A 14,759-nucleotide genomic window follows, 5' to 3' on the forward strand; every position below is an offset into this window, starting at 1 on the left:
AAGCTGGTATTTATAGTAGGGCTCTAAGGCTGTTTTCCTGCCTCAGCATTTACATATATCACACAGCCTTGCGGACGCATATCTCACTCCTTGCAATGGTTGCCAGCGCTGAGATGAGCTGTTTCTCAGCCACAGTGAGATAAAAGCACCATTCTCTTGAAGGTCACTGGGGTTCACTGTTGCACATCTAAATATATGAGCTTCTTTAGGTATACATGTGTATTTTAAAAAGTCAAGTGTGAATTTAATCATTTTAGGGAGTTAATCACTTAAGTACATTTTCATATTAACTGAACACCCATTCAGTTATTTCTGTTTATGTTTGTACATTGTATTTTCTCTTTAAAAATACTGTTTCTCCTTGTACTATCACAGTTATTAAGAAAAAGTGAAAAAGTGTAAAAAATATTAATCTTGTATGACATTTTAACAGAAATTGGGATATATGTACAGTTTGTATTTTTTTCAGTGACTATTCATCATAATCATTTGCTTATTAAATTTTCTTCAAAAACATTACTTTTCGCGGCTTTATGGAAGTTCATCATTGGGGTGTGTTTTGTTCACATGACCATCCCATCGATTTTAGATGCCTTGCTTGTTGCTTCTCGTTTTCATTGTCACAGGAGTGTTGTGATGGAAGTCCTTGTACATATATCCTTGTCCACCTCATTATCTATGTCCTTGAAAAGTGAAAGTGTTAGTTGCTCAGTTGTGTCCGACTCTTTGAGACACCATGAACTGTAGCCCACCAGGCTCCTCTGTCCATGGAATTTTCCAGGCAAGAATACTGGCATGGGGAGCCATTCCCTTCTCCAGGGGACCATCCCGACCCAGGGATTAAACTCGGGTCTCCTGTGTTGCAGGCAGATTCTTTACCATCTGAGCCATCAGGGAAGCCCTAACTATGTCTTTATGATGAATATAAAAAAAAGTAGATGTAGAATGAGCACAAAGGCCATGACTCCTTAATATGCAGTGTTCATGATCATGCAGGAAGGATGCTCTGATTTATAATCACACTGGAAATGTTGCATTGAAATTTCTCTAAAGCTGTGTATTTCACTGTTTACTATGAACAAGGAATTTTAACATGCCAGCATGTTAAAAGGAATTCAGATAATTCCTTCACTGATGTTTGATTTTTAAAATAATGTTTGCAGCTAATTGCCGAGATGACATGACCTGTGTAAAAGAAGAAATCTTTGGACCAGTTATGTCCATTTTATCATTTGACACTGAAGCTGAGGTTCTGGAAAGAGCCAACGACACCACTTTTGGACTAGCTGCTGGTGTCTTCACCAGGTAGGTGGGGAAGGACACTCCACGCAGCTTTGAAGGAAGGGGGCTGCTATGTCTCCTTAGATATTCATCTTATTCCTCCACTGGCGTTTGCCCTCGTTGCATTTGCATCAGCATTTTCTATATGCTTCAGGTAGAGTCAGATGATGCCAACGTAGCAGCACAGCCGGAACCCTACTGTTGAGTTTAAATTAAGCCATTAACTTTATTGATACATCCTATTCTTTTTTTTATTCATTCATTGAATAAGTATTTAAGTTTCTGATCTATGTAAAGCATTGTGTTAGGTCCCTATTAAAAAATACATGTCAAGGAATTTAGAAACCTGTAAGCATATAAATACTGGCAGTAGTTTTCAAAGACATGATTTTTAATAGCTTTATAGTAGTCCCTAAATTGGGATGCATTGTAACACATGTAGGCCTTCTAGTGTGTATTTAGGGTGCTGTTTCCAATTTTAACTATTGTAAGTAATGTGATTACTATCCTGGTACATAAACTTAAACCGCTGAAAAGCAAACAGTGATTTGGGAGTAAAATTCTTTGAAAATGATTGCAGATTGTTTGATTATATACAAACTCTGATTTGTCTTTGGCAGTAGTAGGCAGTTTTCTAAGACTGCTTTACAATTGAGAATATGCTGTTTCTTTAGTTATATACAAGTTTGGGGGTTTTTTTGTAGTTTTGTGGTGAGGAACTTGGGGAGGAAGACCCAAGTCTCCCTTGAGGACCTGATGAGTTGAGTTGTGAAGGAAAGAACGAGGAGCTCCTTTTTGTTGTTGTTTCTAACAGACTTTGTTTTTTTAGAGCAGTTTTAGGTGCAGTGCAAAATTGAGTGGGAAGTACAGAGATTTCCCAGTCTCTCCGCCCCAACATGTGCACAGCCTCCCCGTGATCGACATCGCCCACCAGAGTGGTACAGTTGATAGAACTGATGAGCCTCCATGAACACGTCATTATCACCCAAAGACCATGGTTCACGTGAGGGCTCACTCTTGGTGTGCGTTCTGTGCATTTGCACACGTATAACGCGGACCCAGTGCTGTCGTGTCAAACAAAGCAGTCTCACTGTCCTAAAAGCCCTCTCTGAGGAGCTGCTTGTGTTGATGTGAGGAGAGAGTGGATTACGTCCTTTCCTAAAAGCCGTCTCTGAGGAGCTGCTTGTGTTGATGTGAGGAGAGAGTGGATTACGTCTCTCCTGCTACTTTGCCGCACCACCAAAATACAAAGGCCAGTTACAGAGGACGGTAACTCCTTTTTAAAAAAAAAAGACAGCTTTGTTAGGATAATTCACCTACCAAATAATTCACTCATTTAAAGTATACAATTCAGTAGTTTTTAGTGTATTTATAGATTGTACAACCGTCATTATAATCTAACTTTAGAACATTTTTGTCATCCCAAGAACATTAACAGGTGCTCTGCATTCTCCCCTCCCCCCACCCATGGCAACCACTAATCTGCTTTCTGTCTTTATAGATTTGCATATTTTGAAAATTCTACATAAATGAAATCGTACAGTATGTGGCCTTTCATGACTAGCTTCTTTCACTTAGTTCATTTACTAGGTTCTTTTCAAAGTTCATTTACGTTGTAGTCTGTATCACTACTTTATTCCTTTCTGCTACTGTGTGTGTGAAAGTCGCTCAGTTATGTCTGACTCTTTGTGACCCAATGGACTGTAGCCCACCAAGCTTCTCTCTCCATGGGATTCTCCAAGCAAAAATACTGGAGTGGGTTGCCATGCCCTTCTCCAGGGGATCTTCCCAACCCAGGGATCAAATCCAGGTCTCCCACATTGCAGGCGGATTCTTTACCATCTGAGCCACCAGGGAAGCCCTTTTTTATACTGAGTAATATTCTGTTGTATGAATATATCACACTTTGTTTATTCATTCACAAATTGATAGACATTAGGGTTATTTCTACTTTTTGGCTGTTATGAATAGTGCTCCAGTGAGCATTCATCTATGAGTTTTTGTGTGAAAATTTCTTTGTGTGCATGTTTCATTTTGCTTGGTATAAACCCAGGAGTAGAATTGCTGGATCATATGGAAACTCTGTTTAACTTTTTGAGGAAATGCCAAACTGTTTTCCAAAGTGGCAGCAGTACTTTACTTTCCCATCAGCAGTGTTTAAGGATTCCAGTTTCTCCACATCCTCACTAGCAACTGCTATTATCTGTTCTTTTGATTTTAGCCATCCTAGTGATGGCAACCCACTCCAGTGTTCTTGCCTGGAGAATCCCAGGGACGGCGGAGCCTGGTGGGCTGCCGTCTATGGGGTCACACAGAGTCGGACACGATTGAAGTGACTTAGCAGCAGCAGTGGATATGCAGCAGTGTCTTGTAGTTTTGATTTGCATTTCTGTGAGTTGCCTTTTTACTTTTCTGATAATCTCACTTGCGATACAAAATTGAAAAATTTTTATAGATCAAAATTATTCTATTTTTTTTAATCTGTTACTTTTGGTGTCTTGTCTAAGAAGGTTGTGTCTAACGGAAGGTCATGGAGATTTATTTCTGTATTCTTTGAAGAGTTTTATGGTTTTCAGTCTGATACTTTAGTTAAGTGATCCATGCGAGTTAATTTTTGTGCGCTGTGTGAGAAGGGGCTGGCTCTTCATTCCTTTGCATGTGGACATCCGGTTGCTCCAGCATTGTTTGCTGAAAAGATTATTTTCCCCCATTGAATTGTTTTTAGCACCCTTGTTGCTGCTACATATTTTATAGATGCTTTTGGATGAGACTACAAAATTCCAATTCTTACCTATTTTGCCTGGATGGTATAAGATTTTAAAACACATTGTGAAGAAATAAGAATTTGTCAATGTTTTGAAACCCTTAGAAGCGACAGTCTCACTTTTCCTGTTAAAGTTGTAGCAAAAGAAACTATGACTAACCAATGCAATTTATTTCTTCATAGGGACATCCAGCGCGCCCACAGAGTGGTGGCGGAGCTCCAGGCTGGAATGTGCTTCATTAACAACTACAATGTCAGTCCAGTGGAGTTGCCCTTTGGTGGATATAAGAAGTCAGGTGAGGAGTTGGGAATTGTGAAAAATTCTTGTCTCTGGAAACACTGGTCATAACAGATCAGGTACCTAAACTTGTATGTGTATCAGAATTACCAAAATGTATATGAATTCCTCGTCCTTCCCAGGCCCACTGTATCCATGAGAATGGAAGCCAAGCATCTTTATTTTTTCCAGAAGTTCTCCAGAAGGTTCTGATGTATAAGTTGGCTTGTGAACAGTAGCATTACTTTTTCCTCACAGTCGATAATTGCTGTAAGCATAAAACCATTCTGAGATGTCCTAACCATAGCAAGCTTATAATAGTCTGTTAGGAGATTTGAGGCATCAGGAACATAGCCATTACTTTGAGGTTCTTTTCTTTGGCACTTGTTGCTAATTACACCAGTTTTGTGAAGTGGGCTTCCCTGGTGACTAAAATGGTAAAGAATCTGCCTGGAATGCAGGAGATCTGGGTTTAATCCTTAGGTCAGGAGGATCCCCTGGAGAAGGGAATGGCTATCACTCCAGTATTCTTGCCTGGAGAATTCCATGGACAGAGGAGCTTGGTGGGCTATAGTCCATGGGGAAGCTAAGAGTCGGACATGACTGAGCAACTAACACTTTGACTATATGAAAATCGGTTTGGACTTTGTAGATGTACCTTTCTAAGGGTCTGACCCCTAGTCTCTTGGCAGGTATTTATAGCCGTCGCAGTGTTGGCAAACACATAAATACCGACAAAAAATGGTGAGGTGGTGGGTGTTTGTTTGACAGTTTTATTGGTATTGTGTTTGGTATCACCCTGGCATTCTCTACTCATACATCTCTAGATTCTTGTCCCTGTGGGATTAGGCGGGGAAGGTATCACACAGACTCAAATGCAGGGTAGGAATCAGAACTCTGTTTTGTTCATTCTTAACCCTCAGATTGGAATCTGTAGCTGTGGCCTCAGTGGGGCCTCTGCACCCAGCTCTCCCTTCCTAATCTGCATCTTTGCATCAGTGCCCATGGATAGTTCTACATGAGATGAGAGGACAGAAAGCTGGCCTAACGTGCCTGGTGAGCTCCATGCTGAGAGGCTCTGAAAAGGAACAAAAGCTAGAGAAGGCCCTACCGGCCTTTGAGTGTGTCGCCTTTGGAATGGTGCCCCCTGGAGACACGCAGTTTTGGAGGCTGGGCCTAGGCCTTAGGATGCAGAGCCTGCCTCAGCCTGGGGCAGGAGCACAAGGAAGGCTGTCCTTGTAGCACGCAGCCTCATCTACAAGGGATTGCGTGGTGTCTTGGCTTTGAGTAGCCTGAGGGCCTATAGGGTCCACTCCCCACATGAGTGGGCAGAGTCTAAATAGTTGGTGCTCCTAAAGATTCAATATAAGAGGAGGTTACTAAGTGTGTTATGTAGAGTTAGGTTTTAAGTTAGCACTGACCTTTAAAGGCATCAGGTTGATAATTGTAGAGAATGCTCTAATGTTTGATGAGGAAATCTGAACATTTTAGACCTTAGCCCAGAAAAGTAAATACTGGAAGTTAAGGTTCATACTGGTAAGAAATGAAGCTAAGTGTTTCCCCGTCCCTGTCCTTGAAGGCCAGCGGGTCACTTTCCGCACGTCTGGCTCCACAGCCACAGCCTGCGGGGAGGACGGGCTCCCGGAAGCTGTGCCACTGCGCTCTCCCCAGCCCGGGAGCAGGCCCTGCGCGTCTCTGCAGGCCGCCGTGGCTGGGGCCCGCCAGTGGCACATCCTCACCCTGTCTCTCTCTTTCAGGATTCGGCAGAGAGAACGGCCGGGTGACAATTGAGTACTATTCACAGCTGAAGACCGTGTGTGTGGAGATGGGTGACGTGGAGTCTGCTTTTTGAACACGCGGTGACACCAGTGAATAACGAGAGCCAGCTGCACGACTGTGGCAGTGCGGCCGCCTGCTGGTTCAGACCCAGAATATTGGTCATTCAGGATAAGAAAATGGTTCAGTGATGCTCTTCATGGCTCAGTCATTTTCCTAAGTGAAAATGTGCTTAAGTGTCTTTTATATACTAATCAGGAAAGCTTGATTTTCCTCAAAGCTGATTTCTCTAAATAATCTTTGAGAGTCACTAACAACTTTCCAGAGAACAGAGGGAGGACCAGGATTGTCCATCTCCCATGGAGCCCACCCACTCATGGGTTCATTTCAGCATACTTTAAAGAATACTTGCCTTTAGAGGTTCCTGGGCGTATCAGAAGAGATTTCTGCTCCTTGGCGTTTTTAAGTCCACGGTCCCTTGTCATCCCGCAGAGAAGGCTGATAGTGGGGACAGCGGGCTTGGCTAACAGGCAGGTCAGTGGGCCGTGGACGCTGATTGGCCAGAGCCAGCGCTGTGGTGGTGGTGGTGGTGGGGTGGTGGTTGGGGAAGGGGGAATCAGCTCCAATCCTTGAGTTACAGCTTGCTCTCTTACGATGGAAGGGTTTCCTTTTAAATGTACAGATCCTTTTTATGCCACTGCAGTATGCTAAAACTAAATAAATCACACTGACAGCCTTTTCAGTGTCGTGTTTTGAAGCTAAACACATCTTAGGGCTATAGAGGGACACAGGATGGGCTAAAGTTCAAGACAGAGGATTTGACATTCTTTGCAGTGAGTACACGCAGGCAGGCTTCTGCTGCTGTAACGAACTATCAATGGCCCACGAAGACTTCTGGGCTCCGTTTTCTTCCCAGCCCCAAAGAACAGGGCCTGCCTTTGAAGGGCTGTCAGTTCACAGTGACTGCTCAGACTGTTGCAGCAATCCTTACCTTGCTGCCTTACCAGCCTTTCAGGGAAGTAATTTAGGTTTAATAGTATTAGGGTTCTCCAGAGAAACAGAACCAATAGAGTAGAACAGGTGAGTGTAAGCAAAGATTTCTTACAGGAGTTGGCTCATGTGATTATTACGGCAGCTGAGAGAGAAGGCCCATAGTCTTCTGGCTGCAAGCTGGAACCCAGGAAAGATAGTGGTGTAATTCAGTCCATGTCCTGAGGCCTGAGAACCTGGAGTGCTGCCGGCGTCTAAGGGCAGAAGACGGACACTCGGCTCCAGCAGAGGCTGGATCTGCCGCTCTTCTGCCTTTGTTCTGGTTGGGGTGTTTAATGGTTGGATGAGGCCCACCCACAGTGGGGAGGGCCATCTGCTTTGCTTATTTATTAGTTCACCAGTTCAAACGCTGATCTCTTCTGGAAACACCCTCATAGACACATTGGGGCACCATATAGCCCAGTCTGATCGACACATAAACATCACAGTAGCCAATAGGCGAGGGATGATTCTTGTTACTGGGCCTGCATCTGTTTATGTACTGTGGTGGGCAAACACTGTAATTAGAGGATGAGAACAATTGAATCAGCCTTTCTTGATAGATAATTGCACAGAGGGTCCTCTTGATGGATACTTGTACACAGGGTCCTCTCTTGACAGATACTTGCGCAGAGGGTCCTCTCTTGATGGATACTTGCACACAGGGTCCTCTCTCGATGGATACTTGCACACAGGGTTATGGATACTGAGCAAGGCCAACAGGGATCTCACTCCATGTCTCAGGATCCTGGTGTGACTTCAGCAGTGGCAGCCGCCTGGATAAGACGGGTTTCTAGTAATCCCTCTGAAGAGAAAGCAGCTAAGGTGTTCTGTCTGCTACTTCCCTTCTCATCGAATACTCACACTGAACATGAGGAAGTTCTTAGCCCTAGTTTTTAGATGAAGAAACTCAGAATTGGAAGAGTCTTGACCACAGTCAAGTCATAGGTTGAGGAGTGGGGTTCCAACCCAGGAATGTGGGGTTGTTATTCTTGTGCTTTCTGCTCCTTCCACGCTTCCTAGTCCTTAGTTCTGTGTATTCATTTCCTATGACAGTTTACCGCAAACGTGGGGACTTTAAAACAACACCTTTATTATTTCATGTTTCTGGAAGTCAGAAGTCCACAATGGTTTTACTGGGCAGATCAGGGTGTTGGCGGGGCCCAGCTCCCTCTGTAGGCTCTAGAAGAGACTCCTGACTTTTCCAGTCTCCAGAGTGCATTCTGTGGCTCATGGCCCCTCTGCCTTCAGCACCAACAGCTTAGCATCAGGTCTCTCCCTGCTTCCCTTGCCCTCCTCTGTGTAGGCAGATCTCCCTCTGTTTCTCGACAATTGTGACAGCATTGGGGACCGACCAGACGGTCCATAATTATCTCTCATCTCAAGACCCTTAACTTAGTCATATTGTAAAGACTCCTTTTGCCATATAAAGTAATATTCAAAGGTCCCAAAAATTAGGAAGTGGGCATACCTGATGAGGAGCATTATTCCAGCTGCCACCCCAGCCTTGTCCAATGTGTTCTGGACGTTAACAGCTATTGTATTTCACAAATTGGCCTGAACAAAGATTCTTAGCTGTTAATGAAGCATCTTAGGACAATAATATATATATATATATATAAAATGCATTTAAGGAAACATGATTTAGCCTAGGGGCCAGGCCTTCCTTTGGTTTAGAAGAAGTTCTGTCATCTAGTTAAATTCTGGAATCTTTTTTTCTCCACTAGTATTTTGATTCACTTTTGAAAGTTAAGCAGAAGGTATCCTTCTTTCTCCCTCCTCCCATCTAATCTGATCTTCTGGAGGTAACTACTGTTAATGTTTGGGTGTACATCTTTCCCAAGATTTTCTTAGAAGTAATAACTATTAACTAACCCTGTATCTTGATGAAGCCACGTGTAAATGTATTCAGCTCATGTTCCTTCATATGCATTGTAGGATTTCTTTGGTTGACAAATTCCTGTGGGAAAGCATCATTTAACTGCTATTGATAGAAACTGTCTTGGTGTTGTATTGATGGGAAAGAGGAAAACCAAGACTCATGTTGGCTCACTCCTTTGCAGTAGCTCAGAGTGCTGATCTCTGGTCTGGCTTTTCATTCCATATAGAAGCAGTCTCTCACTTGGGCAGGTCTTTTTCAGATAAAAGGTAGCCATTGGGCCCCTTCTTTCCACCTGCTCCTCTATTTCTTACCTTGGAGTCTTTTGCTGCCTAAGGCAAGAATCTGGCAGAATGAAAGTTGGTTACAGTTTACTGACAGCAGCGTGGAAACCATCCTACCAGGAGCTTCCAGAGATGGGGGTTTGGACAGCCCCGAGCCCTTGCTTGCTTCTTACAATGGCAGTTTCCACCCTGGCTTCTCCAAAGTGCCTAGTTCTGAATTTGGCTTTCATTTAAAGTGAATATAATTCGTTGTTTTTTTTTTTAATACCTAAAGACCTATGTTTTTCTTTCTAGGGTATTGAGGGGAAAAAATCTGCAAAGGGGAAAAAGGAGACTAAACCTTAGCAGTTAAGAGATGCTGTGAAAAACTATCAAGTCAGATCAGCAGTGAGCAGTCTCTCACTGTGAACTAGAGTTCCTCATGCTTTGCTTAAGGCCGACTGTGGCTTCAGTTAGAACACAATCCATGTTCCTTACTGTGTCCACCGTGTCCTGCGATCTCACTTCCTCTGTTCACCTGTGGGTTACTCTGCCAGACTCGTTCTTGCCTCAGGAACCTCATGTTCACTGTCCCTCTTCCCCAGAGAGCATGTTTTCCCAGATTTCCCATGGTCTCCCTATAAGCTGAAAGCCCAAAAGTAAACATTTACCTCCTTAAATCTACGGTACACACCCTCATCCCACTGTGCTATTTTATTTACTTCAAAACATTTATCACTATTTGAGATTACATGCTTGGCTAGAATGGAAACTCTAAAAGCCAGAACTGCCGTGCCACTGGGCTCACAGGAAGTACTCAGTGTTTGTTTAGGTGAACGGATTAGAAGGGTTGGGTAGAGCCCTGGTACACAGTATGGTCCCAGGGCAGCAGGCCTATGAATCAAGAGTCTGTATTTTCACAAGATCCTCAGGAGATTCTTATGCACAATAGTTTGCCAAACACTGTATTTAGAGCAGTGGTTCTCAACTTTGGCCACATGTCTGAAATACCCAGAGAAAGCTTTGAAAATAGATTCTAATTTAATTGATTTGGGATTTGGCCTAACTTGTCTGTATTCTTAAAATGTTCCTGCCAGGGTGAATTTAGGGGACAGTCAAGGTTGAGAGCCACTGCTCTACTGCTGTGCTATCACTAGCCACATGTAGCTATTTAAACACAAAACTAAATGCAAACTCAGCCTTTTAGTTGCTCTCACCGCATTTCAAGTATTCCATGGCACACGTGGGTCGTGGTTCCTGTAGTGGACAGTGGAGATGAATATTTCCATCATATCAGAAAGTTCTATTGGACAGCGCGGCTTAAGAGAGGAAACTGAGAGAGCTGTTTTCGATTGAGTTAGGAGAGCATCTTTGGAAACAAATGCTATAGCGGAGAAAAGGAAACGGGGCCAACTCTGGGTGGGTGGGGTCCTTGGAACACGAGTAGATACTCTGGTTGCTGACGTTTGATGAAGTTTCACCAGCAGGTGGCGCTCATGCTTTCTCCCGCACCTCGTGCGGGAGCCTGAGCTGGCCCTTAGCCCTGGTGGGGACAGAGCTGGGCACTGCACGCACCGTTGTTTGATTCTTCAGAGCCTCATACAGCAAGGATGGGCAGAGGTCAAGATGATGGACCAGAAGGATGTGGCAGTCTCTTCCTCCCACAAATACATCTAAAACAGTCAACGTGTGGAACAGTTCTCACGGAATACCTGCTGAACGCTGGCAGATCTCATATAACCAGAGCTGTAGGAAAGATGGCTGGGTAGGACAAAAGAAAAATGTAACTGGGATGGGACATGTGGCCCTGGGAGGGAGCTGTGAGAGAGGAAATGTTCCCCCATTCTGGGAAGCCCCTTCAGTGGCTGGGGGATCAGCCGGGACACAAAGGGAGCTTCAGAGGCTTGGAGGAGAGTGCAGCGGCTGCACTGTGGCAGGCGGAACAGAGACCTGCACCGACGGTCCTGGCCATAGGCAAACTGAATAATGCAGAAGAGTGAATAAGTGATCTGGAAGATAAAATAATGGAACTCGCCCTATCAGAACATCAGACAAATTTTAAAAATGAAACCAATATTTGAGACCTATGGGAGAACATGAAGTGAGCCAATCTACACATAATAGGGATCCCAGAAGGAGAAGAGAAAAGGGGGTCAAACATGTATCTGAAAGAAATTAGCTGAAAACTTCCCAAACCTAAAGAAGGAAACACATATCCAAGTATAGGAAGCTGAGACAGTCGCAAACAAGATGAACCCAAACAGACCTCCCCCAAGACATAATTGAAATGACAAAAGTTAAAGTGAGGGTCCTAGAGGCAGCGAGAGAAAAGCAGTTACAAGGGATCCTCCGTAAGACTATCAGCCAGAAGGGAGTGGGAAGATATAAAGGTCCTGGAAGATAAAAATCTACAACCTACGATACTCTACCCAGTTAGAGTATCACTTAGAAACATTGGGCTGCACCCCACGGGCCCACAAGCCCTGTACTTGCCCATCCTTGAGACCAAAAATGAGCCTGGAGTCAGTGACTGACATCGGTGGTTTAATGGATGGGGGATCTTACGTGTCTAAAGCAAGCTCCCACTGTGTGCAGCAGTAAGGGGGCAGGACATGGTGGCAATCTTTGCTCCCGAGGGGAGGTTACCAGTTACGGGGGGATTGAGGTTAGGTTAGGTTGTCTTATCTGTTACCAGGGAAACTGGCAGAGGGTCATGCTCCTCACCGCTGCTTTGATAAGTGATCACAGAGGAGATACACTGATCTAAAGATTAGAACAGTCACTAGCTGATGTGGGGGCAAGTGTACAGGAAGGTCAGTCATGTGAGTAGGGTACAGGCCCTTGTCAAGCAGGGGATGTACAGGAAGCAGGAGAACAGCCATCCTGGGGACCTGCTCGTACACTCCACACCTACATCCCCTGCATGACCCTCACAGTCTTTGTCCACCTCTGTTCCATGATCCTGGGGACAGGTGTGTAGGGGGGCACTGCAACCAACCAAATACCACAAATAGAGATGGCAGCAGCCAAAGAGTATCAACAGTAAGATACCTAGTGTGCCAAGAAAAATCATTTCTCAGAATGGGGACAGATTTTGGAGCCAAGCACTAACTGGGTTAATAGAGAGGAAGCCAATAGGAGCAGCAATGCCCTGTCTGCTTACAAGGAAGGTAAGGCCACCCCTGGCATTCACAAACCCAGAGCCACCCGCATGGGGCAGGGAAGACCCTAGCTCTGAAGGAAACATTCTAGTGCTCTAGCCAGAAGTGTTTTGTTAGCAGTGCACACATTGCTGCTGCTGCTAAGTTGCGTCAGTCATGTCCGATTCTGCGCGATCCCATAGACGGCAGCCCAACAGGCTCCCCTGTCCCTGGGATTCTCCAGCCAAGAGCACTGGAGTGGGTTGCCATTTCCTTCTCCAATGCATGAAAGTGAAAAGTGAAAGTGAAGTCGCTCAGTCGTGTCTGACTCTTCGCAACCCCATGGACTGCAGCCTACCAGGCTTCTCCATCCATGGTATTTTCCAGGCAAGAGTACTGGAATGGGGTGCCATCGCCTTCTCCGAGCGCACACATTAGGTCTTCCCAAATGAAAAACAGTTAATTCTCCTAGTTGGACTTGTATGTGCAGCCCTATTCCAGCCCACAGAGCATAGCCTGGGATAAGGGGCTCATGGGCAGTCACCCTGGCAAAGTGTGAGCGGTATTGTGTGGTAACGTTTGCTGACAGGTCCTTGTGGCATATTGGCATGTGGGAGCAGAAGCTGGTAAGAGTATTTCCCCTCCCCCGTGGTCAGTCCTCCCCCATGTGGTCTCATGAGCCAGATCAAGTTTTCACAGAAGTCCAGAGGAAGACAACAGTGGCCTCTTGCAATGCCCCTAGCAATCTGATTCATTTCTCAGTGAGGTTCTCAGACGTCCTCTGCTCAGGCTAGGGATGAAATGTAAGACGTCTGACAGGCACAGCGCTAGGAAAAGAGGACTGTTAAGCAAAACACAAGCAATGTCCACATTCTGAGAGGATACCACAGCTGTCCTGGTCTGTGCTGCAGTTCAGAAAACTCGGGTTTCCAGTAATATACAAGAACATGTCCAAAATCACATCTCCAATGGCCACCTAGCTTTACCTTAGATGTCTGAACCACAGCTCCTCCATCTGGACTTTCAAATGTATTCCCCTCCACGACGGCCAAAGCAGCAGTGCCATGCAGGTTCCTCCAGTCAGTAAAGTTTAAGTTAAACCATATGTTAAGTCAGAATGACTTCTCCATATATCTGTATGTGAAGATTTCCCCATCCTTTCCCTTTTTGATTGCAGTTTTTTGATAGATCAAAGTATATGTCCTTCAAAGCAAGGGCGAATGCTGCCTGCACTGTGTCCAGACCATGTTCCTCCAGCCAGGCCTCCTTTATATTTGCCTATTTCGCTACATTGCAGGAAAACTGATCAGACACTGTTGATAAGCTCTGAGGTACGTTAATGGGGAAATATTTTAGAGGCTACATACTTTGTCAGTTACACCAGATTGTTACAAACATGGTACATGTGCTTTTAGCAATAGAGGTAAAGCAAGCAGTGTTACATATCCTGAGTAGTTATACTCCATGACAGCTTCACTAGAGAATTTTCATTTCCTCCTGAACATCAAGGCAAAAGTGTGGCTAACAGAGTAACTTTCATAAATCCAGACTTCAGTTAACAGTACTAGAATTTAGTATCCACTGAAACGTATTTTTCTCTCCAAAATTACCCTCATTTCCACTAAACACAGCCAAATCAAGACTGATTTGTCAACTGACTGCATAGGCCCCTCGAAACTGGCTGTGGTGGAACTCCTCAGGCGTCTCAGACTGAATTCCCAAAAGGCCTTTCGAGGCCAGGAAAGCCAAGCCAGGGTCCGCCATCAGACTCTGCCTCAGTGGAATCCCCTCTTACAGACGGCCCCCAAATACTGAGATTCCTGAACATGCCAAGAGAGAGTCTTTCGCATTCACCTGATAAGGTTGCTTGGAACCCAAGAATCTCCAATTTCTAAAGAGACCAGGCAGAAAAGAAGAATGTTTCCGTTCTACCCACAGGTATAGTTTACCAAATTGCTGTTAAGTCATAATTAACTTCAAGGAAGGGCTTCTCTATATCTGGAAAACACAGATCATACTCCAGACAAAAAAAAAACAAACAAAAAACCGCACAAAAATTATAACCATATTCACCAGTTAACTCAGCTACCAGTCCTTTCAACTTTTTATGAAGTCATCAGGTTTTCCATTAGCATTCTCTGGTTACTTACCCAGTTCAGCAATATGATTTGAGATTTAACAGAAACCTGTACTTGTCAAAAAGTCCTTCCTCTGAATCTTCTTGAAGTACTTTTTGCAAAAGCATCAGAGTACAACAATAACTGCCTGTAAATGACAGAAGACTTTAAAAGGTCCAGTTAAACTTGATTATAATGTAATCAATACAGAAACTCAGTTACAATAACTAGAA

General features: G+C 44.3%; 1 protein-coding gene across 1 annotated transcript in view; it reads left to right on the forward strand.

The window, feature by feature from the left end:
- Nucleotides 1–6,834, forward strand: part of ALDH9A1 (aldehyde dehydrogenase 9 family member A1) — a 29,207-nt gene extending 22,373 nt beyond the window's left edge. The window contains exons 9-11 of the mRNA XM_019986677.2: nt 1,164–1,305; nt 4,229–4,341; nt 6,080–6,834. Of these exons, the coding sequence (XP_019842236.1) occupies nt 1,164–1,305; nt 4,229–4,341; nt 6,080–6,174 (350 nt within the window). The 3' untranslated portion in view covers nt 6,175–6,834. The remainder of the gene's footprint in view (nt 1–1,163; nt 1,306–4,228; nt 4,342–6,079) is intronic.
- The last annotated feature ends 7,925 nt before the right edge of the window (nt 6,835–14,759 follow it).

Source organism: Bos indicus, chromosome 3, assembly GCF_029378745.1.
Source record: "Bos indicus isolate NIAB-ARS_2022 breed Sahiwal x Tharparkar chromosome 3, NIAB-ARS_B.indTharparkar_mat_pri_1.0, whole genome shotgun sequence".
In the NCBI taxonomy this organism is placed as follows: Eukaryota; Metazoa; Chordata; class Mammalia; order Artiodactyla; family Bovidae; genus Bos; species Bos indicus.